General features: G+C 42.3%; 2 protein-coding genes across 4 annotated transcripts in view; one reads left to right on the forward strand and one right to left on the reverse strand.

Annotated features, from left to right (window-relative positions):
- The window catches only part of nr5a2 (nuclear receptor subfamily 5, group A, member 2), a 100,290-nt gene extending 89,828 nt beyond the window's left edge, over positions 1–10,462 (forward strand). For both annotated transcript variants that reach the window (XM_024402344.2, XM_024420900.2), the window contains one exon: positions 6,628–10,462. In XM_024402344.2, the coding sequence (XP_024258112.1) occupies positions 6,628–6,875 (248 nt within the window). In that variant the 3' untranslated portion in view covers positions 6,876–10,462. The remainder of the gene's footprint in view (positions 1–6,627) is intronic.
- Positions 9,971–25,082, reverse strand: part of LOC112234280 (adhesion G-protein coupled receptor D2) — a 158,060-nt gene continuing 142,948 nt past the window's right edge. Inside the window, exon 25 of one of the 2 annotated variants that reach the window (XM_024402337.2) lies at positions 9,971–11,111. In XM_024402337.2, the coding sequence (XP_024258105.1) occupies positions 10,974–11,111 (138 nt within the window). In that variant the 3' untranslated portion in view covers positions 9,971–10,973. The remainder of the gene's footprint in view (positions 11,112–25,082) is intronic. The other variant, XM_024402340.2, reaches the window with a different exon arrangement.

Below are 25,082 nucleotides of genomic sequence, written 5' to 3' on the forward strand. Positions count from 1 at the left end.
GGGTGTTATGCGCTTCACTCATTAGGCAACTACCCTCGAAAGAGGATGGGCTCTTCTCCGACGATATCCTACCAGATTATGGAGACTTTTATATTGATTTATGATGGCAATTATGACAGTCTTCAGAGGGGCCTGAAAGGGCCTTTATCTACAGAGGCGTTTACCACTTGGGCTCTGGTTTTGGGATATACACTATATATGCAAAGTATGTGGATTCGGCTATTTCAACCACACCCGTTGCTGACAGATTTATAAAACTGAGCACACAGCCATGCAATCTCCATAGACAAACATTGGCAGTAGAATGGCCTTACTGAAGAGCTCAGTGAGTTTCAACGTGACATCTTCATAGGATGCCACCTTTCAAACAAGTCAGTTCGTCAAATTTCTGCCCTGCTAGAGCTGCCCCAGTCAACTGTAAGTGCTGTTATTGTGAAGTAGAAACGTTTAGGAGCAACAACGGCTCAGCAGAAAAGTGGTAGGAGACACAAGCTCACAAAACAGGATAGCTGAGTGCTGAAGCATGTAGTGTGTAAAAATCGTCTGTCCTCAGTTGCAACACTCACTACCGAGTTCCAAACTGCTTCTGGAAGCAATGTCAGCACAACAACTAGTCGTCGGGAGCTTCATGAAATGGGTTTCCATCTCCGAGCAGCTGCACAGAAGGCATAAGATCACCATGCGCAATGCCAAGCTTCGGCTGGAGTGGTGTAAAGCTCGCTGCCATTGGACTCTGGAGCAGTGGAAACGCGTTCTCTGGAGTGATGAATCTCTCTTTACCATCTGGCAGTCTGACGTACGAATCTGCGTTTGGCAGATGCCAGGAGAACGCTACCTGCCCCAATGCATAGTACCAACTGTAAAGTTTGGTGGAGGAGAAATAATGGTCTGGGACTGTTTTCTATGGTTCAGGCTCGGGCCCTTAGTTCCAGTGAAGGGAAATCTTAACGCTACAGCATACAATTCTGTGCTTCCGACTTTGTGGCAACAGTTTGGAGAAGGCCCTTTCCTGTTTTAGCATAATATTGCCCCTGTGCACAAAGAAAGATCCATACAGAAATGGTTTGTCGAGATCGGTGTGGAAGAACTAGCCTGGCCTGCACAGAGCCCTGATCTCACGCCCGTTGAACACCTTTGGGATTAATTGGAACGCCGAATTTGAGCCAGGCCTAGTTTTCCCAACATCAGAGCCCTACCTCACTAATGCTCTTGTGGCTAAATGGAAGCAAGCCCCTGCAGCAATGTTCCAACATCTAGTGGAAAGCCTTCCCAGAAGAGTGGAGGCTGTTATTGCAGCAAAGGGGGGACCAACTCTATATTATTGGCCATGAATTTTGGAATGAGATGTTCGACGAGCTGGTGTCCACATACTTCTGGTTATGTAGTGTATCTCATTAAACTGAGATGTTGTGTGCCACGTATTGGGCTTCCCCTCACTTTGTTATGATGTTTTTCCCGACAGGTTGTTTCTGCACCTTCTTGGTTCTGATGTTACACCTTCTTGGTTCTGACTACCCTAGCTTTGGTGAGCATGTTTTGCAGTACGGGAGTTGACCATATCCCCATATGTGATACATCAAAACAAGTATTTGAAAGAGAACTTAAAGTACTTTCGAGTGAGATGTATCACCACATTCCACAACACATCTTAAATAAACATGCCCCATTCAAGAAATTTAGAACCAGGAACAGATATAGCCCTTGGTTCTCCCCAGACCTGACTGCCCTTAACCAACACAAAAACATCCTATGGCGTTCTGCATTAGCATCGAACAGCCCCCGTGATATGCAGCTGTTCAGGGAAGCTAGAAACCATTATACACAGGCAGTTAGAAAAGCCAAGGCTAGCTTTTTCAAGCAGAAATTTGCTTCCTGCAACACTAACTCAAAAAAGTTCTGGGACACTGTAATGTCCATGGAGAATAAGAACACCTCCTCCCAGCTGCCCACTGCACTGAAGATAGGAAACACTGTCACCACTGATAAATCCACCATAATTGAGAATTTCAATAAGTATTTTTCTATGGCTGGCCATGCTTTCCACCTGGCTACTCCTACCCCGGTCAACAGCACTGCACCCCCAACAGCAACTCGCCCAAGCCTTCCCCATTTCTCCTTCTCCCAAATCCATTCAGCTGATGTTCTGAAAGAGCTGCAAAATCTGGACCCCTACAAATCAGCCGGGCTAGACAATCTGGACCCTTTCTTTCTAAAATTATCTGCCGAAATTGTTGCCACCCCTATTACTAGCCTGTTCAACCTCTCTTTCGTGTCGTCTGAGATTCCCAAAGATTGGAAAGCAGCTGCGGTCATCCCCCTCTTCAAAGGGGGGGACACTCTTGACCCAAACTGCTACAGACCTATATCTATCCTACCATGCCTTTCTAAGGTCTTCGAAAGCCAAGTCGACAAACAGATTACCGACCATTTCGAATCTCAACATACCTTCTCTGCTATGCAATCTGGTTTCAGAGCTGGTCATGGGTGCACCTCAGCCACGCTCAAGGTCCTAAACGATATCTTAACCGCCATCGATAAGAAACATTACTGTGCAGCCGTATTCATTGATCTGGCCAAGGCTTTCGACTCTGTCAATCACCACATCCTCATCGGCAGACTCGACAGCCTTGGTTTCTCAAATGATTGCCTCGCCTGGTTCACCAACTACTTCTCTGATAGAGTTCAGTGTGTCAAATCGGAGGGTCTACTGTCCGGACCTCTGGCAGTCTCTATGGGGGTGCCACAGGGTTCAATTCTTGGACCAACTCTCTTCTCTGTATACATCAATGAGGTCGCTCTTGCTGCTGGTGAGTCTCTGATCCACCTCTACGCAGACGACACCATTCTGTATACTTCCGGCCCTTCTTTGGACACTGTGTTAACAACCCTCCAGGCAAGCTTCAATGCCATACAACTCTCCTTCCGTGGCCTCCAATTGCTCTTAAATACAAGTAAAACTAAATGCATGCTCTTCAACCGATCGCTACCTGCACCTACCCGCCTGTCCAACATCACTACTCTGGACGGCTCTGACTTAGAATACGTGGACAACTACAAATACTTAGGTGTCTGGTTAGACTGTAAACTCTCCTTCCAGACCCATATCAAACATCTCCAATCCAAAGTTAAATCTAGAATTGGCTTCCTATTTTGCAACAAAGCATCCTTCACTCATGCTGCCAAACATACCCTTGTAAAACTGACCATCCTACCAATCCTCGACTTTGGCGATGTCATTTACAAAATAGTCTCCAATACCCTACTCAACAAATTGGATGCAGTCTATCACAGTGCAATCCGTTTTGTCACCAAAGCCCCATATACTACCCACCATTGCGACCTGTACGCTCTCGTTGGCTGGCCCTCGCTTCATACTCGTCGCCAAACCCACTGGCTCCATGTCATCTACAAGACCCTGCTAGGTAAAGTCCCCCCTTATCTCAGCTCGCTGGTCACCATAGCATCTCCCACCTGTAGCACACGCTCCAGCAGGTATATCTCTCTAGTCACCCCCAAAACCAATTCTTTCTTTGGCCGCCTCTCCTTCCAGTTCTCTGCTGCCATTGACTGTAACGAACTACAAAAATCTCTGAAACTGGAAACACTTATCTCCCTCACTAGCTTTAAGCACCAACTGTCAGAGCAGCTCACAGATTACTGCACCTGTACATAGCCCACCTATAATTTAGCCCAAACAACTACCTCTTTCCCAACTGTATTTAATTTATTTATTTATTTTGCTCCTTTGCACCCCATTATTTTTATTTCTACTTTGCACATTCTTCCATTGCAAAACTACCATTCCAGTGTTTTACTTGCTATATTGTATTTACTTTGCCACCATGGCCTTTTTTGCCTTTACCTCCCTTCTCACCTCATTTGCTCACATTGTATATAGACTTGTTTATACTGTATTATTGACTGTATGTTTGTTTTACTCCATGTGTAACTCTGTGTCGTTGTATCTGTCGAACTGCTTTGCTTTATCTTGGCCAGGTCGCAATTGTAAATGAGAACTTGTTATCAACTTGCCTAACTGGTTAAATAAAGGTTAAATAAAAAATGTAAAAATACAAAAATTCCCTGCGCACAAGAGCGCAAGGAAGAGAGTCAAACAGACATGCGCCTGGATGAGATCTTTATGGTCAGGGCCCTCCGCAAGGCTCACAAAATCATTTTAGACTCAAGCCACCCCCTCTACCCGGACTTTGGACTACTCCCTTCTGGGCGCAGGTATAGGGCGCCCCTCGGCAGGAAAGACAGAACTAGACAATAATTTGTGCCAGGTGTGATATCCCTCCTGAATAGCTTGGGCTAATGTTCCTATCGACCCAGTAAGGCCAGCAGGTTAGTGTCTTTTTATTGGTATGTAACTGTTATGAAAATTGTATTGTTAATTTGTTTTTTATTTAAATGCCACTTTAAAAGTGTACATGAGACTGCAACAAAATTTCCCCATGGGGACAATAAAGTCAGTAAGTGAGAATGAACAGAGGGTTGGAGTGTGTGGCTCCTTATAAGGAGATGAGGGTCTCTCCTTATTCACCACTGTACCTGTCTGTCTCCAACAGACACTTTTGATAGGTCCTTCCGAGAGTATTGGTGATCCAGGCGATCCCCATATGTGATACATCTCACTCATATTATCAGAGAACTGGGGTTGTAAAAGTAACCTTAGGTTTTAGTTTCCTGTTGACAAATGTTTTGCTAAGGTGTGTCCTAATGAACATGACATGTGTCAGACTCACTTGGGAGTGATGTATGTCCTAACATTAACACCATAAGTCACAGCCCTCTTTTATATTGACCGAGTCAATTGGTTGGAGCTCATTTGGGAGATGTTGATGAGGCTGATGTGAGGTCAGACAGACACACCACAGAGTGGCAGCAGGCAGGAAAAAGCAAATATCTGTTTGGAGGGTCATTTGTCACTGGCAGAGCCTCTCCTCCCCCTCATCTCTCTTCCTGCCCTTCTCTTGGCCTTATTTAGCCTCTACGTGTCACACTGGGGTCAGGGTGAACACACACTCTCACACACACACACAAACACAGGTACACACACACAGGCACACACACACACACATTGTAGTAAAGCGGTGCAGAGCATCATAGAATGAGTGAGGTGCCTTGAATGACTTCTCATTCTTTAGACCTCATTAGGAGCTGATGTATCTCCTCCTCCTCTCTCTCTCTCCACTTCACAGCCCGAATGTGTCTTGGGGGTGCATGCGTGTGTCTCAGTGTTCACAGCAATGGAGCCTGTGTGTGTCGGTAGCGAGGAGGCTGATAATTTCAGGTTCTTAGAGTTGGCTAGGCGGGTGGGAGGTCTGTTCTAAGTGTGTGTGTCAGCCAGACATGGGGGCACCCGTCACATTCCACAAGCACAGGGGTTCCCAGAGCCCACTCAACCTGGGGTCAAAGATGAATAAAAGATCACACACAGATAGCCACTGCGCACACACATAATCAACCATGCACACACCTCTCTCTGTATTTTATTAAATATAGCCCTGTGACACCTATTCATTAGGTGCGCATACATTACTATGTAGTGTACTGACATTCATTTAGCCAGGTGGCCATACTGTATTTATTTCTGATCCATCACAGAATCCAAGCTCTATAGCCCACATGGAAAAGCCGCTACTGTACGAAACAGTACATATATAAAACTTTAATAGTAAAAAGTTTATATTATTTCAATATTTTCAAATGCCAGCACGAAAATGTATCACTGGACATAAGCTTTCTTTACAGTTTGATTTCAATTCAAAATGTAGCCATGTCCACACAAAAGTGTAAAGTACACGCCAGTAAAGTAGTCTAGATGCTTAATTTTAAATGGGGAAGGACTCATTTTAAAGAGTCTTCCATCGCTGTAATGCTGCCCTACATAATTCATATACTCCTGGGGAGAATTTCTCAGAGGAGAGGATTTTTTTTCTTATTTGATTCTCTTTCGATTTTATTCTCTTGAGAGAATCTGGAGCAAAGAAATATAGAAGGGGGAGAATTTGGCATCTTTTTAATCTGTCTTGGATAAAGCATCTAGAGTACCACGTTACCCACTTGTTTCAGGCTCTAGATCAGAGCATCTGCTAAGTTTTGAAAATGTAAATCTAATATATGTTATGTGAACTAAATGTAAATATGTATCGTCCATTTATACTGAACAAAAATATGAATGCAACATGTAACAAAAAAAGACGTTCTGCTGAGTTACAGATCATGAAAAGAAATAAATTCATTAGGCCCTGATCTATGGATTTCACATGACTGGGCAGGGGCGCAGTCATGGGTGGGCCTGTGAGGGCATAGGCCCACCCACTTGGGAGCCAGACCCATTATATATTTTTGTTCAGTTTAGTTCCTTGGTTGCTTTCCATGACTTTCCATTGTTGGAATGTTAGCCTCTTCAATCATGTCATTAAGAGAAGGTGTACATATGGTGTACTTTTCAGGGCCTAAAATTAGTGTACAGGTATCCTCAACACGTGATATATGAAGGTTTTTATACCCAGCATCTGAGAAATGTTCAATATACGCAAACTGATGTGTTGATATTGACCATTTCGGTTTCCTTCAAATGCTAACCACCATTTCCTGTTCCCCCCTCTCTCTTTCCAGACGTGAAGAACCTGGAGAACTTCCACCTGGTGGAAAGCGTCCAGGAGCAGGTGAACGCTGCACTGCTGGACTATGTCATGTGCAACTACCCGCAGCAGACAGACAAGTTTGGCCAGCTGCTCCTGCGGCTGCCTGAGATCCGAGCCATCAGCCTCCAGGCCGAGGAGTACCTGTACTACAAGCACCTGAATGGAGACGTGCCCTGCAACAACCTGCTCATCGAGATGCTACACGCCAAGAGAGCCTGATGAGACTGCAGGCGGGACGCTGGACCCTGAACTAGTTTTTGCAGTTTTGTTTGTTAAGAATCCAGCCCTTACCCGACTCAGAACAAACTCTGCCCATGTTAGAGCTAGACTTTGTGATTCTGGGGCGGGAAGCATCAGTCCTTTTCCTTCATCGTAATGATCAACCATCCTGGCACACGAACAGGAAAAAACACATGCAGAAACTGACACCCACTTACAAATGCTGTGTACGCACACACACACACACACACACACACACACACACACACACACACACACACACACACACACACACACACACACACACACACACACACACACACACACACACACACACACACACACACACACACACACATATGCAAAAGCACACACGTTCAAATTCATACAATACGCATATTACATATACACACACACATCCCTTTAAGTGTGTCTGGGGCCCTGGGTAAAGCTGTGAGAGACGGTGAGAAACAGCGAAAACATTTGTAAACTGTACATTGGACTCTGTACATGGGAGATCATTTTTTTTCTGCTTTTAATAAAAACACAAACCATCAAGGTGATACAAGGACTAGCAGACTGTAACTAAAGTAACAAACAAGCAAACCATTAGTATTCTGCACCTCCCATACTGTTGAAGGGTTTTGAGCAATGAAGAGTGCCAGCCACCCTATGATATCTGTGGTGAGGGTTTCAGAAGAGAGAGGTGACTTTGGCCAAAGGCGTGTGGGTGGTTCGCTCTCTTTAGACTGGCCCATGCTTTTCAGTGTTGGTACTGTATTAGCTGACTGCATTGGGCAGACCAGAGCAGACTGTCAGCTGGACAAGAGTCTCTTTAGCCGGCTTCAAAGAAGCTGCATGGCTAACAGGCCGGACAGACGGCAACGAAGAACTGGTGAAAATGTCAGAACCTGACAGAGACTCGTGTGCAGCCCCAGTCACCAAAAAACAGATGAACAAAATTAATTAAAACATGACAGAACAAAAGAAGAGAACAAAAAAACTATTTTTGAAAACATTAGTTTTTTCCTCCTCTTGGTCATTCTGAGGCTCCTCTTTGTAATCCACCCTGTAACCACCCCAAAAGGATCTCATATCAACAATGTTTACCATTTACCTCAGTAAAATGTGTTTTACACACCATAGATAAGTTATTTGAATGTTCTACATGGCTATTTTATGGTTGCATAGACAGATATGGAGTGTGATCCCCCCTCCCCCCAAAATATGTATCCCTTTCGTTAGAACTGGAAAGAAAGCATGATTTTAGATTTGAGAAACGCTGCCTTTTGTCCGAACAGACCAAAGCCTGCTGCAGAACAACATCAAACAAAAAAAGTAACAAAACCTTAAGTATCAGTATTATACATTTGTGATGTCACAGTTATGTGAGTCTTGCCTTATTTCATTACGATGCTAGCTAACCGTGCAGATGTGAATGAAAATATGTACAAATATATATATAAAGTATTAATGTAAAAAAATAAAAACAAGAATAATTCAAGTGGTGTTTACATTCAAGCGGTCCTGTGGGAGATAACTGTGACAAGGCAAATTGCAAAGCAATGATTTCCTAAAAAAACTAAAAACACAAAATTGATTCCTCTGGTTTGCTTTCTTTGGCGTGTACAGTGTTTAACTTTTTCCTTTGTTTCTTTGACCAGTACTTAATTATGTCGTGAGACACTAAAATCAAAAATAAATCTCACTTAAAACATTTAATTTCTAACAGTTTTTCTGTTGGCATTCAAAAAATGTGCATATTGTGTTAGAGTTCAGTTTCAGACACTTGCTTTATTTAGAATTGTTTTTCAATGTTCTAGCTTTCAATGTATGTCACTGGTTATGCTTAAAAATGAAAATAATTTATTGCGTCTTGGGGCTCTATTCAATTCGTAGGGCTGAAGATCCGCTTCATAGCACAAATGAAATTAAAGGCAACGTTCCAGCGGTCGCGGAGACTGCATTCACGGTAAATGCTGCATATGTAGGCTCAATCTGAAATTACCTTTCAATTTTAACGCAGAACTTCCGCAATACTTTGGCGATACAGATTGAATCCAGCCCTGGGTTTTGTTCTTGTGTGTTATAAGCGCAAGGTGACAAGGCCAAATATATTTGTTTACTGTTGCATGATTTTTTTAAATGTATTGATGCAGTTCCGGAACAAAACAATTATCTTAGAAATTATCAAAATCATTTTTTTTTTTTTAATTACATGTCTATGGGATTCTGAGCTGTAAATTGGAAAAAAATATAAGTATTGTATTTAAGTTAATGGGTGTGATTGTTACTGTCCTTGCATCAGTTGTTTCTTGTCATTGAATTTCAACTAGCTTCACATTTCAGCCCTGTTTGTTTGATACCAAAGACTGCATCTGTCCCGTGAGCTGTGGTTACCTGTGATGTGTTATAACTGAATGAACAAACAGTTCCCCCCCCCCACAGCCATCCAGAAGTTTGCCATTCTGTAATGTCCTTTTGTGGAATTACATTGTTGTCTTACACAAATAAGGCCCCAAACATTTGTGATTCATATATATATATATATATATATATATATATATATAAATATACATATATATGTGTGTGTATGTATGTATATATATATATACATACACACACATATATATATCAGTCCGCCTGTCTACATTTTGTAAGTCATCTACGTCAAAACGGATCAAGGGCTCGATTCAATCAGTAGCGCTGAAGACCTGCAAAACAGCGCAATAGAAATGTAAAGGCATTATTCCCGCATTCGTGGAGACTGCATTCACGGTAAACGCTGCATATGTCAGCTGAATCGGAACCTTCAAATTTCAATTGCGCTACAGCGCTGCTCTTCAGCGTTATGGATTGTGTTGAATCACAATTATTTTTTACAGCATTGAACCTGTGCTCGTTCCTTCCCTTATAATGTACACTTCAAAACCATCACATCATCCACTTCACATTCGTCTGTGATTCAAAAATATTTTTCGTATCACATCATCCACTTCACATTCGTCTGTGATTCAAAAATATTTTTTGTATCTTCAGTACATACATTTCTGCTTTTGCAAATGTTAGTGGTTGGTTAAATAATTGATTCAGTATCCATTCTGAACAGTGCATTTTATTAAAGACAGAAAAAAAGCTATTTTGGCTAAACTTTTGGCTTTAAACCCCATGAAGTATTGTACTTTCTATTCTCGTCCCCTGCTTAACAATGGAAGCAAATTCATGCCAAAACAAATACAAATGTTGTTGCGATAGACATTATTACGAAATGCGATGCACTATGGTGAAAAACCCCCACTGATATCGAAAAAAAGTCACAAAAAAAAAAGGTTTAATTTTGGCATGAATCCACTACCGTACTTAAGTGTGTGTATTTAATGACAATCTCTATCAGTCCCCCATCTCATTCTGTGTGTTCTGGTAAAGTTCTACAGCTGCCTTGGAAGTCCTCAAACACTCTTTCTCTCACACTCACATACCCCCCCCATACTGACACTATGTCCTGCCACTTCCTGTTCTGGGGAGTTTCTTTCAAAGCTGATGGACTTTTTCTTCATATTTCAATAAATAATTATATGCCAACACCGCTTTGCTGTCACTTCCTGCAGGTGACTCTACCGTTCATTCATTTTTACACAGAGTAATATTAATTCAATCAGAATGCAACATGGTTCATTTAATGGGGAGGTTTTTAGTTGCATTCCAGGTCATTTTAAGCAAATATGCACCTTTATGTACAGTGAAAATGATTATTTTAACAGTGAAGAGTATGTTTATTTTAAACACATTTTTGGGTGGAGACATTGAAATCACTATTCCATACTACTTGGTAAAAGAAAGTGCTGCCCTATTCTTTCGATATATGCATTTATACAGCCTTGAATTCTATTATCGTTTGTTACCTAATTAACAACACGTACGTTGTTCAACAAAACATTACAAAAAGTAAAAAATTAAATGACATACTGTACAGAGACCATGTGGAATCAGTATATAAAAAATATATAAAAATTAACACCACCTCAAGAGACAAGCAGACAAAGAAGAAAAACAACAGCAAAATGACAGAGCGGTAATGAGGGCCACAGATGGGTTCGTCTAAATATACAAGGCCGTAGGTTTTCTGGGGGTTAGGGTTTCGGGGAGGGAGAAACAAGACGGGAGCTCGACGTCCATCATGGGTACGTGAAGGCTACATCCACCTAGCATGGCCTCCATGGCTTTGGGAGGGTTGTCCTGTCAAAAGAGGAAGAAGGCACAGTGAGTGGTGTGAGTGTGTGTATGTGTATGTGTGTGGGTAAAGGGAAAATCCACACCAAAAAAATCCACTTTTGGTATTCTTTTTCCATTCGTCCACTGTTGATTACGGCCGTATTTTTTTTGTGCCATTTTACAAGATGCACTTTGCGTCAACTTGTTGATGTGGCCGGTGTAGCTTTGCTTCTTGAAAGTCCAATATCATAAAAACTTGACTGCTGACATGCAAAACATTTTGTGACTGTATCAACAGTAGACTAATTAAAAAAATACCAAAATATAGTTTGAGTGGATTTTCCCTTTAAGACACAGTTTAAAAAAACAAAGTACCCCTTACGCAGAAATTGACATATGTATACACATAAAGATACATTAATAACATTAATAACAACACTATTGTCATTATTAAAATGACCCATGTTGTATTAGCACGTCATACATTGCAGTGCAATCTGACTGACGATTCCATGCATCACTATTCAATTCTATCCGTCCCAATCAAATATACACATGAAATATTTATTAGTAGCTGTGGTTATAGTAATATTATTATTATTATCATTAGTACAATGAAATTGCACATGCTGGTCAAAAAGCACCTGTCTACTACCCCCTTACTACTATGCAAACTAACTAACTCCCAGCTTTGCTTGCAGTGCTTGTTCTCTCTCCTGTCTGTAAATGTATTTAACCTTTTTTCACTCCCTGTGAATTTTTATAAATAATGTATATACATTTATACACAGGCACTAACAAGGGCAGCCTCAGGTAAAAAGACTCACAAATGTATGCTACTCGCATCCCTGAAGGTAGCAGTAGCAAAAACTCTAAGCGCCAACTCTAAGACAGGAAAAAATAAACAAATGAGTAGATAGCCAAAAGCAACAAAAAGAAACAGCTTCCCTCTCTCTAACACGCACACACACCACTGTCAGTTTCTAACAAGTGTCCCTCCCACCCTCAATGTCGAAACACCCCGGAGTTGTATCTATGCTCAACCACTTAAGATTATGGCACCACATCATGCACGTTGGCTAGTTCTTCTCATATGTTCCCGGCACCTCCACAACACCAGAAGTCAACCAGAAGGGGCCGCAAGGAGAAAGGACTTGGACTTCCTCCAAAGAGCGAGAGATGACGCCACTCAAACAGAAGAGAGACATTTGAATTAGACAGGGAGGGGTGAAAAATCCAGAGCAGTCACCTGGTCCTGCTTTCCCCAGCCTCCTCTATCTACCCTGGAGGCCCACAGGGCAGCCAAGTCACAACGTTTACAGGAGGGCTCCGTTCTCGCTGTGTTACGCCACCCGCGTGGTATATCGCACTCTGCACTGCCATGAAAAAGCCCCACAGTGGCATGGTCTACTAGTTGGTACATATGCAGTTTAGTGGATGTGTTAGCGCATAGTATAGTGGTGGCATGAGTTTCTCACAGTGTTCTGTTGATGACAGAGAATTCACACGTTAGATAAATACATTACTTTTAGTTCAATTGGATATCTTTGCGTGAAAAGTGCCTTAAAGGGGCAATCTGCAGTTGCTACATCCATAAATTAATGATAATGTAACCATTGATTCTTGAAGAATATAACTTAGAAATGCCTCATGAGCTTAGTTCAATAGTTGTACCCCATCAGAACCCAAAATATAAGCTTGTTATTTTGATGTCATGGATGGTCACTCCTTGCATCCATAGCTCTGTCTAGGAATTTGAGAGTGGTTGCATTTCTTCAGCCTAAGCTTTCTACCGAAACAGTGGCAGGGAGACCTTCTATTGTTTCAACTGCAGATTGCCCCTTAAAAGCTGCACTCTGTCGTAGCATTACAAGTTAGATACAAGATTGTGTCTCAAAGCAAACGTCAAAAAACTGTCATTCGATTAACACCAATCAGGACCCATGAACCCCCCCCCCACCTCCAAAACAAAGTTGCAGGCAGCAATGTAAAACAGCATTACAGTACTGCTCATCTAAGTGAACAATCATGTCAGAAGAGTTTTCTGAGTTACATATACTGTACCAGAAAACCACCAGATACAGTATATCTGATAGAAGCTTTAATGTTTAAAAGAAAATCTCATTGAATACCAGAAAGAGGCCAAAAATGTCAGAACTCATCTGAGGACCAATTAGCCAAGTTTACGAGAAACACCGACTGCGGCTTATTGTTAGCAGCCCTTTAGACACACACAAAAAAAGGTACGACTTAAATTAATAGGCCAACGTTTGAATAGAATTGCGCTGATTGTTATGCAAAACCTTCACCTTAAGAAGCAAATATGGCGGGTTTTGAAACGGAATGGACCGAAGGACACGGCCTATTCATTTATATGCATGCATAATACATAAATAAGCATTAAGTAGGAACACTACAGCATTAAGCTGTGTTTTTCTTATTATCCTTATTAGTCATTAAGTCGAAAAAAGGGAAAGTAAAAACGGATACATGCTTTTTTTTTTGAAGCACCTGAACCTCTCTTTCACCATTCCATTAATTGCCTGGACAATAGCGTAGAATCGGATGGAGATTTTTCAATTTCAGAAAATTGAGGAGCATGCATTCAGTCCTGTTCATGTCATACCGGCACTTAAATCCGACATGAAAAATAACTCAAGGTTACGTTCAATTGAAAGCCCCAGCCAATGCGCACTTCAGAAATCCATTTAGAGTTAGAGACGGATAGAACATCGAATTCAAATGGCCAAAGTCAAAGTCTTTCCGAAAACTAGTTTTCTACTCGTTTGCCTCACTCCTTTGTAAGAGACATGAAACTCTTCACATGTAGGCACCAATAATTAATCACACCAGGCCTCAGACAAGTGCCTGTGGACAATATCGGCCGTGGTGGGAATCTGACCTTTGCTTCGCCAATGTCGAGAAGACTGCCGCGAGAAGAAAAAGATATGTAACGATGAAATAAGTGACAAATTGAAAACTGTGACATCTTAACATTCATGCTTTCAACAACTCATGTTGTTGAACTCCTTTTTATATCGAATCAACACTTTTCAACACACACTGCCCCAATAGATTTTTTTCCACACTAATCGAGGAGACTCTTGAAAATACATTGATTTAGTGCATCAAATATAGACATCAAACCATACCATTACAACATTAGAACAGAGCTGTAACTCTACTGAGGAGATTGATTAACCTAAACAGGTTAATCCTTACACTGATCATTTCAGATGCATTGTGTGTGGAAGGACATTGAGCCATCATAGCCATTTTTAACTAAGAGCCCCTGTTTAGTTGGGAAATGTGCCTTTGCCAGGTGAAAATAGACTGTGCTGTGAAGACAACATTTGATAAATCAGCATGGGGATGCCACTCAAGGTCACATCTGCCAGCTTATTGGAGAGTGAAACACAGACACACACACAAACAAAAACACGAATGCATACACACACAAACATGCAAACCCACAGACACATACACGTACACTAACACACAGAGAAAAAGGGAAACAAACAGTCACACTGGACACATACATTATCACAGACACAAAAAAATAACATGACATGTCATATGAATGGAGGTAACCAGTTTCAGCACAGAAAAACTTGCTGATTGACTCACTGACACTAGAAACACGCATCTCCCTTTCCCATCCTATAGCGCGTACGTACACACACACATATCCCCCCACACCATACCACCCACCCACCCTACACACACACACCCCCACACAAAGAGGCACACAAACACACCCACCTAGCACCCCTCCCCCACACACAGCCATACCCCCACATGTACTGTATGGTGGTGGGGGAAGTGAACTTTGAGGGAACCCAGTGCTGCAGCTCTGGCCTGAGCAGGCCTCTGTCTCCTGTGGCTCCCTGCAGCCTTGAATTGTGACCCACTGATGGAGGGCTGAGGAAATAACACAGACCAGCAGGCAGAGGGGGGAGGGGAGGGGAGAGAGAGCGAGCAGGCCAAGCACGGTTCACACTAAAACACACTGCACCTTAAATCAAACCCAATACACAGACCTAGATGTGGCAGATCAGTCTATATGTTTGGCATGACAATGAACATAGGAGTTGGCTACACGGCACAAACTGATCTGGGGCCAGGCTAACTCCAACACATAACTGCTAGTGATTGTAGATAAACCACTCCCAACAGAGCCTGATCATAGATCTGTTTGTAGGGGAGAGTGGGGTAAGTTGTGCAAAAGGGTTAGTTGAACCACCAATTGTTTCTAGGAAACCATACACAAAAAGAACCATGTGACCAAATACTTTGGAAGAAGTTATCATTTAATACATATTTTAATAGGTTACATATAGCCTTCCATTTATATGTATATTTTTGCTTATTTGATCTGGTCACTAACATAGGCCTACCAAGTTCTTGTTTCAAAAGTTTCTCCACGCATCTCGAGTGTTGACCAATGACCAGTCATCAACATTGGCAGAGCATCCAGATTATTGACCGGAAAGCGCTTGTTTAATTTTCTCCAATTGAGCCTGGCAAAAACAGAGTAGCCCACCTACGTTTATATTATCCATATAAAATACCGTTTAGTAATCTGTTATGGGCGCATCCCTGCCTGGTGATTTTATTAATCATTTTCATATTTCAGATATGCCTAGTTTGGGTGGGTTATAATTGTTTACCTCGGTGGCGGATATTGGCTATATGTCTAAAGCTAGCTGTAACGTCGCACTACCTTTAATACTTACGGTATGAAGATGTAACATATTCTAGCAAATGAAATACAATACTTGTGAAGAAGAAAAGTCTATACAGACTGATCATGCTTTCCATCCGATCCTGCAACCTCAACCTCCGCTGCACACAGGTAGGCTACATGAACCTACTTACTCTGTACTCCAGAGACGTGATAATGTGACATGATATCCCTACTTGCCAATATGAATGACTTTCAGCTCAAAACGCAGGTGTAAAACGCAGTATATTTCTGTATCTTGCGTTTTGGAAGTGCATCACGTTTATGGCTGTAATGACAGGCTACATTTGCGCACCAATTGTGCGCGTTCGCAAGGGCATGCACGTGCGCCGGGGTGTCACAAGCTTTGAACCACTCCTTTTTGGGGGTCCTGGTTCAAAAATTTGGGAACCACTGAGCTCGTGAACAGATTGATGATTTGATGTACATATTTGTACATATTTGATATTAGGATCTGGGGCAGCGCAAATGTCTAATTGTAGGGAGAGAGAGGATTACCATAAATAAATATGCAGCTCCAAAAAAAAAGGTTAATCAGGAATATTAACTGTTTACTTTGCATGCTCACCAGCAACGGGGCCTTAAGCAACAATTACTAGCATAGGCTTACTGGTCTTTTGGTATGTCAAAATTGCTTGAAATGTATTGTTTACTTATGAAGCTTGCATCCGGAATTTGTTGTAAAGATGAATTATTACATAATCAAAATGTGTTGTAGACATAATAATGAAAAGGACTGTCTGGTAGCCTCAATAAATAGACAAAGCTTTGAAGTTGAACAAGCCATTGCATGTATAGATTTTTTTTACTTGACCTGAGATCTGATTTGAAAAAAAAAAGTGTGACTTGACTCGACTTGCTTTTAGAACGCATGACTTGGACTTGACCTGACCCATTCTACTTTGCACTCGACTTGAGACTCGGACCTTGTGACTTGCTTGTGATTAAAATAATAGTGACTTGGTCCCAACCTCTGCGAATTGGCACATCAAAACAACATCCCTGTCCCAGACAACTGGTCAAAAAATGGAAGGGTAAGTGATATTGAACATCTATATCTATTCAATACCTATATCATATCCCCATTCCATGAATTAAACATGAACCTACCAGCACCAACACCCACTGTCACAGGACACCATAAACTTACCCAGTCCTTGTGCTCAATTTACCCCATACCGGGGATAAGTTGCGCCAAGAGACTACTTTTTTTTAGACAAGTTATGTTTTAAAAACTGTTATGTTTACATGAATTCTGATTATTTCCAGGGATACACCACACCCTGGAATATATGTAGAGATATTTGTTAGTAAGAATACTATATTTCCCTTGGCGTAGTGATGCTGAATGTAAGAAATGTTTCACAATACCCTATTCTCCCCTATGTTTAGAATGACACAGACCATAGGAGTCGGTTATAAGGCACAAACTGACCTGGGACCAGGTTTTCCTAACACAACCAAACGCAATTACAGGAGAAACCTGGTTGAGAAACCACTCCCAACGTAGCCTGGTCCTAGATCTGTTTATGTTTAGAATGAGAACAACCATAATAGTTAGCTATAGAGCACAAACTGATCTAGGACCAGGCTAACTCCAATATGCAACCAAACTCCATAGACAGAAACCTGCTGGAGAAACCACTCCAACGTAGCCTGGTCCCAGCCTTTTTTGCATGACAATAAACAAGGAGTCGTCTATAAGGCCCAAACTGATCTGGAACCAGGCTTACTGCAGATTGAATGGGGACTGGCTGATGTTGAGCTGGAGAATTAACACAGAGCAGGGGAGCAGAAGGGTTCACACCCCAAGTCAAACACCATACACATAATCCTGCTGTGAGAAACTAAAGCAACGCAACCACTCACACAAGTCAACTGGAGGGGTCTGGATTCCATCTACATGCAGTCAACTAAACCACCATTTTGAGGAGAAGTGACATTGTTGAGTCAGAAGTCAACAGGAGGGGTCTGGACTCCATCTACATGCTGTCAATTAAGCCGCCATTTTGGACAAAAGTGACATTGTTGAGCTCCAAATGTAAAGTCGTTGCTGTGGTCGCCTCTTGACAGGTATGTATTAAAAATTTGAATCTATTCTTAATGCACTTGCCTGTATAAATAAAGGTAAAACAAATGAACATTGTCTGGTCTGGTACTTTGAAGTCGGTTATTTTAAGCCACAACCACCACAGCACCTTAATATTGTTTGTCCTTGAGTCAGGAGAGAAGCGTGTTTGACACTTTGTGTGACAAACAAAAACGTGCACAACCTCCCAATCTGGGGGGAAGATGGGAATGGGAGGTATGCCTTGTGTATGTGTATGTGTCTGGGTGGGTGTGTTTGTGTGTGTGTGTGTACGTACGTACGTTTGATTCGTGCCTGCGTGTGTGCGAGGCACCGACCAACACAGAGACACCTTAAGGACAAAGACAAACTGCCACAACACAAACTCCAACAACAATATCTCTCCTTTCATTCCCTCGCTCTTCCTTCCTTTCTTCCCATGTCTCTCTCGCGACACAGAACAATGTTTGGCGGGCGCTCAGATCCAAACAGCTGTTCCTAGCAGCAGCAGATAGGTAGTTGTAATGGGAAACATTGTTTGTTTTGGCTGCTGCAAGGTCCCAAGAGGCCCCAAGAAAGAGCCACAGTAAGAGCCCCAGATTCAGGCCCCTGACGGCAGCCGTACACCATCAGAGGCCCAGGAAAACCACACACTTACACAGAGAAAGCACATCACAGGGCCTGTGGACTCATCACAGGGAACTGGCTGGGGAGGGGGAAGGGGGGACCCGGGGAATAGGGCTCTGCATCTGTTAGGGTCACGATGGAGAGGAGAGGATAAAAGATGAGGGAAGAAAGGAGGGGAGGGGAAGAGAGGAAAGGGGAAAAGAAAGAGAAGAGGTGAGAAGAGGAGGAAGAGGGGAGAGGAGAGGTTGGTTGAGTGTGTCGGCAGGGAGCTGCTTCGCGACACCTTCAGTCAACGACAGCCTGTCAAGCTGTCGTTGACCTGTGGAGGATCAAGCACGCTACTCCTGACATAACAATGACGCTGAGGGTGTGTGTGAAAGAGGGTGTGTGTCTCTGTGTCTGAAATACTGGGGATGTCCTCACACTACACTCACAAAATGTGATATAAGGGAGAGCAGAACACTGATTGAAACGCATACTGACAGATACCCTTCCATTGTGTCTTCAACACAGGGATCGATACAAGATTGATGGCAAGAGCATGTTCTGCTAAAACACCTCCAATTGACTGCCATTCTACCCAGTCTCTCTGAGGACTGGCTATGATATTAGACACTGATTCTCCATTCCATTCCAGCCATCTTTCCAAGTCAAGTATGAATGTTAGCGCTGAACCAATGCGGTATAGAGCGGTGTAGAGGCTGGAGTAGGCCTGAGGCAGTACCACCGAGACTAGCAGGTAGATCAGATCAATATCACGTGCAACCAGAGACTGGCTCAGGGCCAGAGGGGCTCCCGAGAGAGAGCGTGAGAGAGCGAGAGAGAGAGAGAGTAGGGTGGGTGGGTGGTGAGAGTAGAGGGAGAGAGAGAGAGAGAGAGAGAGAGAGAGGGAGGCCATGTCCGAATACCCATCCTTGTATCCTAAATAGTAAGCTGTTTGAGCATGCGAAAAAATAAAGTTTAATAGTATGCAACATTTAAAAAATATACTGAACAAAAATATAAAAGCAATATGAAACCATTTAAAATATTTTACTGAGTTACAGTTTGGATAAGGAAATCAGTCAATTGAAATAAATGCATTATGCCCTAATCTATGGATTTTACATGACTGGGAATACAGATATGCATCTGTTGGTCACATATACTGTTAAAGAAATGGGCCTCACAATGGGCCTCAGGATCTCATCACAGTATCTCTGTGCATTCAAATTGCCATTGATAAAATGCTACTGTGTTTGACATCAGCAAACCGATCGCCCACACGACGCCATACACCTGGGTCTGCTGTTGTGAGGCCGGTTGGACATAGTGTCAAACAGCTCCTGCAGTCAGTATGCCAATTGTACACTCCCTCAAAACTTGAGACATCTATGGCATTGTGTTGTGTGACAAAACTGTACATTTTAGAGTGGACTTACTGTCCCCAGCACAAGGTGCACATGTGTAAGGATCATGCTGTTTAATCAGCTTCTTGATATCACACCTGTCAGGTGGATGGATTATCTTGGCACAGGCGAAATGCTCACTAACAGGGATCTAAACAAATTTGTGCACAAAATGTTAAGAGAAATACGCCTTTTGTACATATGGAAAATTTCTGGGATCTTTGATTTCAGCTCATGATACATAGGCCCAACACTTGTTGTGTTTAACATGTTGCGTTTATATTTTTGTTCAGTACATATACTTTAAATGCTCTGATGTCATACTAATTTTGGCTTTGACAACAGCTGATCAATTACAGTTGAAGTCGGAAGTTTACATACACTTAGGTTGGAGTCATCAGTTTTTCAACCACTCCACACATTTCTTGTTAACAAACTATAGTTTTGACAAGTTGGTTAGGACATCTATTTTGTGCACGACACAAGTAGTTTTTCCAAAAATTGTTTACAGACAGATTATTTCACTTATAATTCACTGTATCACAATTCCAGTGGGTCAAAAGTGTACATACACTAAGTTGACTATGCCTTTAAACAGCTTGGAAAATTCCAGAAAATTATGTTATGGCATTTGAAGCTTCTGATAGGCTAGTTGACATAATTTCAGTCAATTGGAGGTGTACCTGTGGATGTATTTCAAGGCATACCTTCAAACTCAGTGCCTCTTTGCTTGACCTCATGGGAAAATCCAAAGAAAACAGCCAAGACCTCAGAAAAAAATGGTAGACCTCCACAAGTCTGGTTCATCCTTGGGAGCAATTTCCAAACACCTGAAGGTACCACGTTCATCTGTACAAACAACAGTACGCAAGTATAAACACCATGGGATGTCATATCGTTCAGCATGGAGACGTGTTCTGTCCCCTAGAGATGAACGTACTCTGGTGTGAAAAGTGCAAATCAATCCCAGAACAACAGCAAAGGACCTTGTGAAGATGCTGGAGGAAACAGGTTCAAACGTATCTATATCCACAGTAAAACGAGTCCTATATCGACATAACCTGAAAGGCCATTCAGTCACGAAGAAGCCACTGCTCCAAAACTGCCATAAAAAAGCCATACTACGGTTTGCAACTGCACATGGGGACAAAGACCGTACTTCTTGAAGAAATGTCCTCTGGTCTGATGAAACAAAAATAGAACTGTTTGGCCATAATGACCATTGTTATGTTTGGAGGAAAAAGGGGGAGGCTTGCAAGCCGAAGAATGCCATCCCAAATGTGAAGCACGGGGGTGGAAGCATCATGTTGTGGGGGTGCTTTGCTGCAGGAGGGACTGGTGCATTTCAGAAAATAGATGGCATCACGAGAACGGAAAATTATGTGGATATATTGAAGCAACATCTCAAGGCATCAGTCAAAGCTTGGTCGCAAATAGGTCTTCCAAATGGACAATGACCCCAAGCATACTTCCAAAGTTGTGGCAAAATGGCTTAAGGACAACAAAGTCAAGGTATTGGAGTGGCCATCACAAAGCCCTGAACTCATCCTATAGAAAATGTGTGGGCAGAACTGAAAAAGCGTATGCAAGCAAAGAGGCCTACAAACCTGACTCAGTTACACCAGCTCTGTCAGGTGGAATGGGCCGAAATTCACCCAACTTATTGTGGGAAGCTTGTGGAAGGTTACCCAAAATGTTTGACCCAAGTTAAACAATTTAAAGGCAATGCTACCAAATACTAATTGAGTGTATGAAAACTTCTGACCCACTGGGAATGTGATGAAATAAATAAAAGCTGAAATAAATAATTCTCTCTACTATTATTCTGACATTTCACATTCTTAAAATAAAGTGGTGATCCTAACTGACCTAAGACAGGGAATTTTTACTAGGATTGAATGTCAGGAATTGTGAAAAACTGAGTTTAAATGTATTTGGCTAAGGTGTATGTAAACTTCCGACTTCAACTGTAGAAATCAACGAATAGCAGGAAACAATGCCATCGCACATTTTTATTATTTAAAAAATTATTTAAAAAATGTTACCTTTATTTAACTAGGCAAGTCAGTTAAGAACAAATTCTTATTTTCAATGACGGCCTAGGAACAGTGGGTTAACTGCCTGTTCAGGGGCAGAACGACAGATTTGTACCTTGTCAGCTCGGGGGTTTGAACTTGCAACCTTCCGGTTCCTAGACCAACGCTCTAACCACTAGGCTCCCCTGCCGCATTCTCAGTGTGCGTTTTTTTTTTAATAGTATGTGAATTTTCAGCTCATCTCGTCATCTAGTAGAATTCGATGCACACTTTTCCACAATGCATTGGAAGAGGTGGGCTGAGAGTAATATGCCCTTAGTTCTCTTTAAGATGCCAAACAACAAAACTAGGCTATTTAATTGGGAAGATGCCAAATAGCGAAGCTGCTGTGGTGGTGTTCAAATATAGGCTAACTAGTTTTTGTTCTCCTTAAAATGAATATTGTAGATTTTTTATTTTTGAAAGTGGATTTCTGTTTTCTCATTGAAAAGCGTTTCTTGTTCGTTTGGCATTTGTCAGAGTTTTTAAACTAAATACTAAATACCATCTTTCTATTTCTGAATGTCTGCACCAGGGACTGTGGGATGTATGTGGCTACTCTATTGATGTCAAGTTAATCAGGCATCTTGGACATATGTATTGTTAGTTTTTTAGGCTAGGTTACAAATGTAATTATTTCATTTATGGATCAAACCTTAGCAGTCATTCTGACCTTGTTCCCAATGATCAGGGCATTAGTTTATTATGTTGCTGTCCAGTGGGCCAGAATTTGTGATGCACCCAACCGTCGACATTTTTCCTGCGCAATAGTTCTTTGATTTGAACATCTGAAACGTTTTTATGTGTGCACTAGGCACAAAAAAATGAAGGTTTGTCTGTACCTCTCTCTGTCCACATAAACACACACTCATGTTTGGGCCCACACATACGCACGCACGTGGTGACACGCACGCACGCATACACATGCACACACCTGCAGGCTGTCATTAGTGCTCCCTGCTTTCTCTCCATCTTTTCTTACTGTGTTAATATTATGAAATCCTGAGTGCCAGTTCATGATTGAGCGAGAGCAGCAAAGTCTCAGGTGATTGGCTGCTATAGACAGACATGCCTCTGAATCTTCCTGTATTATTCAGAGGGAGTATCACAATCATAGCTAACAGAAGGGAAGAATGAAACCTTCCATTCATAGAGTAAAAAAGCTCCATAACACATCAAGTGCTTCCTCTACATTACCAAGATCAGAATTTTCCCTCAGTCTAACCCAAGAAGCCAAGCCAGACACCAGTAACACAGTGGATGATATAAATGTCCATTTGAATTGGTAAAGTCATAAATAATAAATATAGCAGGGGAACATCTTCTCTGAGGTTGGGAGTGGCGAGCTACTTTCTACGCACGCACGCACGCACACGCTCCAACCCAGTAGTGTTGTACTGTGCGGAAACAGGAGCTTTTAAATTAAACATTCACAGCACTCTTTTAGGGAAATCAGCAGGAATAAAACAAACAACCTTTTACAGTACAATAGCTTATGCATGCAATTGAGACATTTTGGTGTTTCGCTGACAATCCCAGCCTCGTCTGGTATAATATGGTAAACCAGAAAATAAACATTATGTGAGTTTCCTTCAATGTCTTTGTTTTGGGACAGAGGGCGTCTTTGTGTGTACTTGTGATGATTACATGTATGCAAGACGTGCTGACCTTAAGGTTAGGTCAGAAGGGACTGGAAGACACTATCTCTCTCTCCTGACCCACACATAAACAGGAAAATGCCCACGGGAAGGAAGTCATATTTTTGACGGCTGGGTGTTTGGGGGGACGGCAACAATGTATAGACCGATGCTACGAAGAGAGAGCTGTGTTTGTCAATGTGTGTGAGTTGACAACTTGCTCGGTTGTACTCAAATACGCTTTCATGACATTTATTAATAAATGGAGTTTCCATTGAGAAAAACAATGTGCAATACAATGTCTGATATGATAAACACTTACAATATACTACAAAGGTGAATGGTCTAGGGTTGTCATGATGTCAGGCAATGTGTCTGGCACTTGATCTTCCGTTTCTCTAGCTCTGTTTGAAATGGCAACGTTGTTCCTGCTCAAGTCACCGATAAGGACTTAGGCAAACTTGTCTCTTTCACTGTTGCCTTTTCCTCAGATAAAGATCAAAGGCAGGTCAGTGAGCACAAGACGTTGAAAGACGTCTCAGGAGGGCGACGCTTTTTCTCATAGAGCCAAATTTTACATACACTCAATTAGTATGTGGTAACATTGCTTTAAATTGTTTAACTTGGGTTTTTACTGTTCCATCAGACCAGAGGACATTTCTTCAAGAAATCTTTGTCCCCATGTGCAGTTGCAAACTGTGGTCTGGCTTTTTTATGGTTTTGGAGCAGTGGCTTCTTCCTTGCTGAGCGGCCTTTCAGTTTATGTTGATATAAGACGCGTTTTACTGTGGATATTGCCACGGTTGTTCAAAAGTAAGGACCAAGGTGCAGCGTAGTGAGCATACATTTTCATTAATTTAATCAAAATGACACCAAACAAAACACTAAACACTACAAAAACAAACCGTGAAGCTCAAAAGCAAAGTGCTCAAACAGAGTCAACTTCCCACAAACACAGGTGGGAAAAAAGTATGGTTCCCAATCAGAGACAACGATAGACAGCTGTCTCTGATTGAGAACCATACCCGGCCAAACACAAAGAAATAGAAAACATAGAACACAAAACATAGAATACCCACTCCAACTCACATCCTGACCAAACCAAAATAGAGACATAAAAAGGATCTCTAAGGCATGACAGTACCCCCCCCACCCCAAAGGTGCGGACTCTGGCCGCAAAACCTAAACCTATAGGGGAGGGTCTGGGTGGGCATCTATCCGCGGTGACAGCTCTGGTGCGGGACGTGGACGCCGCTCCACCTCAGGCTTGGCCCACTTGGGGCCTCTAGAGCGGGGACCCTCGCCGCCGACCCAGGACGGGGGACCCTCGTAGCGGGCCCCGGGCTGGAGGGCGGCTCTGGGAGCTCCGGGCTGGAGGGTGACTCTGGGAGCCCCCCGGACTGGAGGGCGACTCTGGGAGCTCCGGGCTGGAGGGCGAATCTGGCAGAACCCCGGA

This window comes from Oncorhynchus tshawytscha, linkage group LG05 (genome assembly GCF_018296145.1).
Source record: "Oncorhynchus tshawytscha isolate Ot180627B linkage group LG05, Otsh_v2.0, whole genome shotgun sequence".
In the NCBI taxonomy this organism is placed as follows: domain Eukaryota; kingdom Metazoa; phylum Chordata; class Actinopteri; order Salmoniformes; family Salmonidae; genus Oncorhynchus; species Oncorhynchus tshawytscha.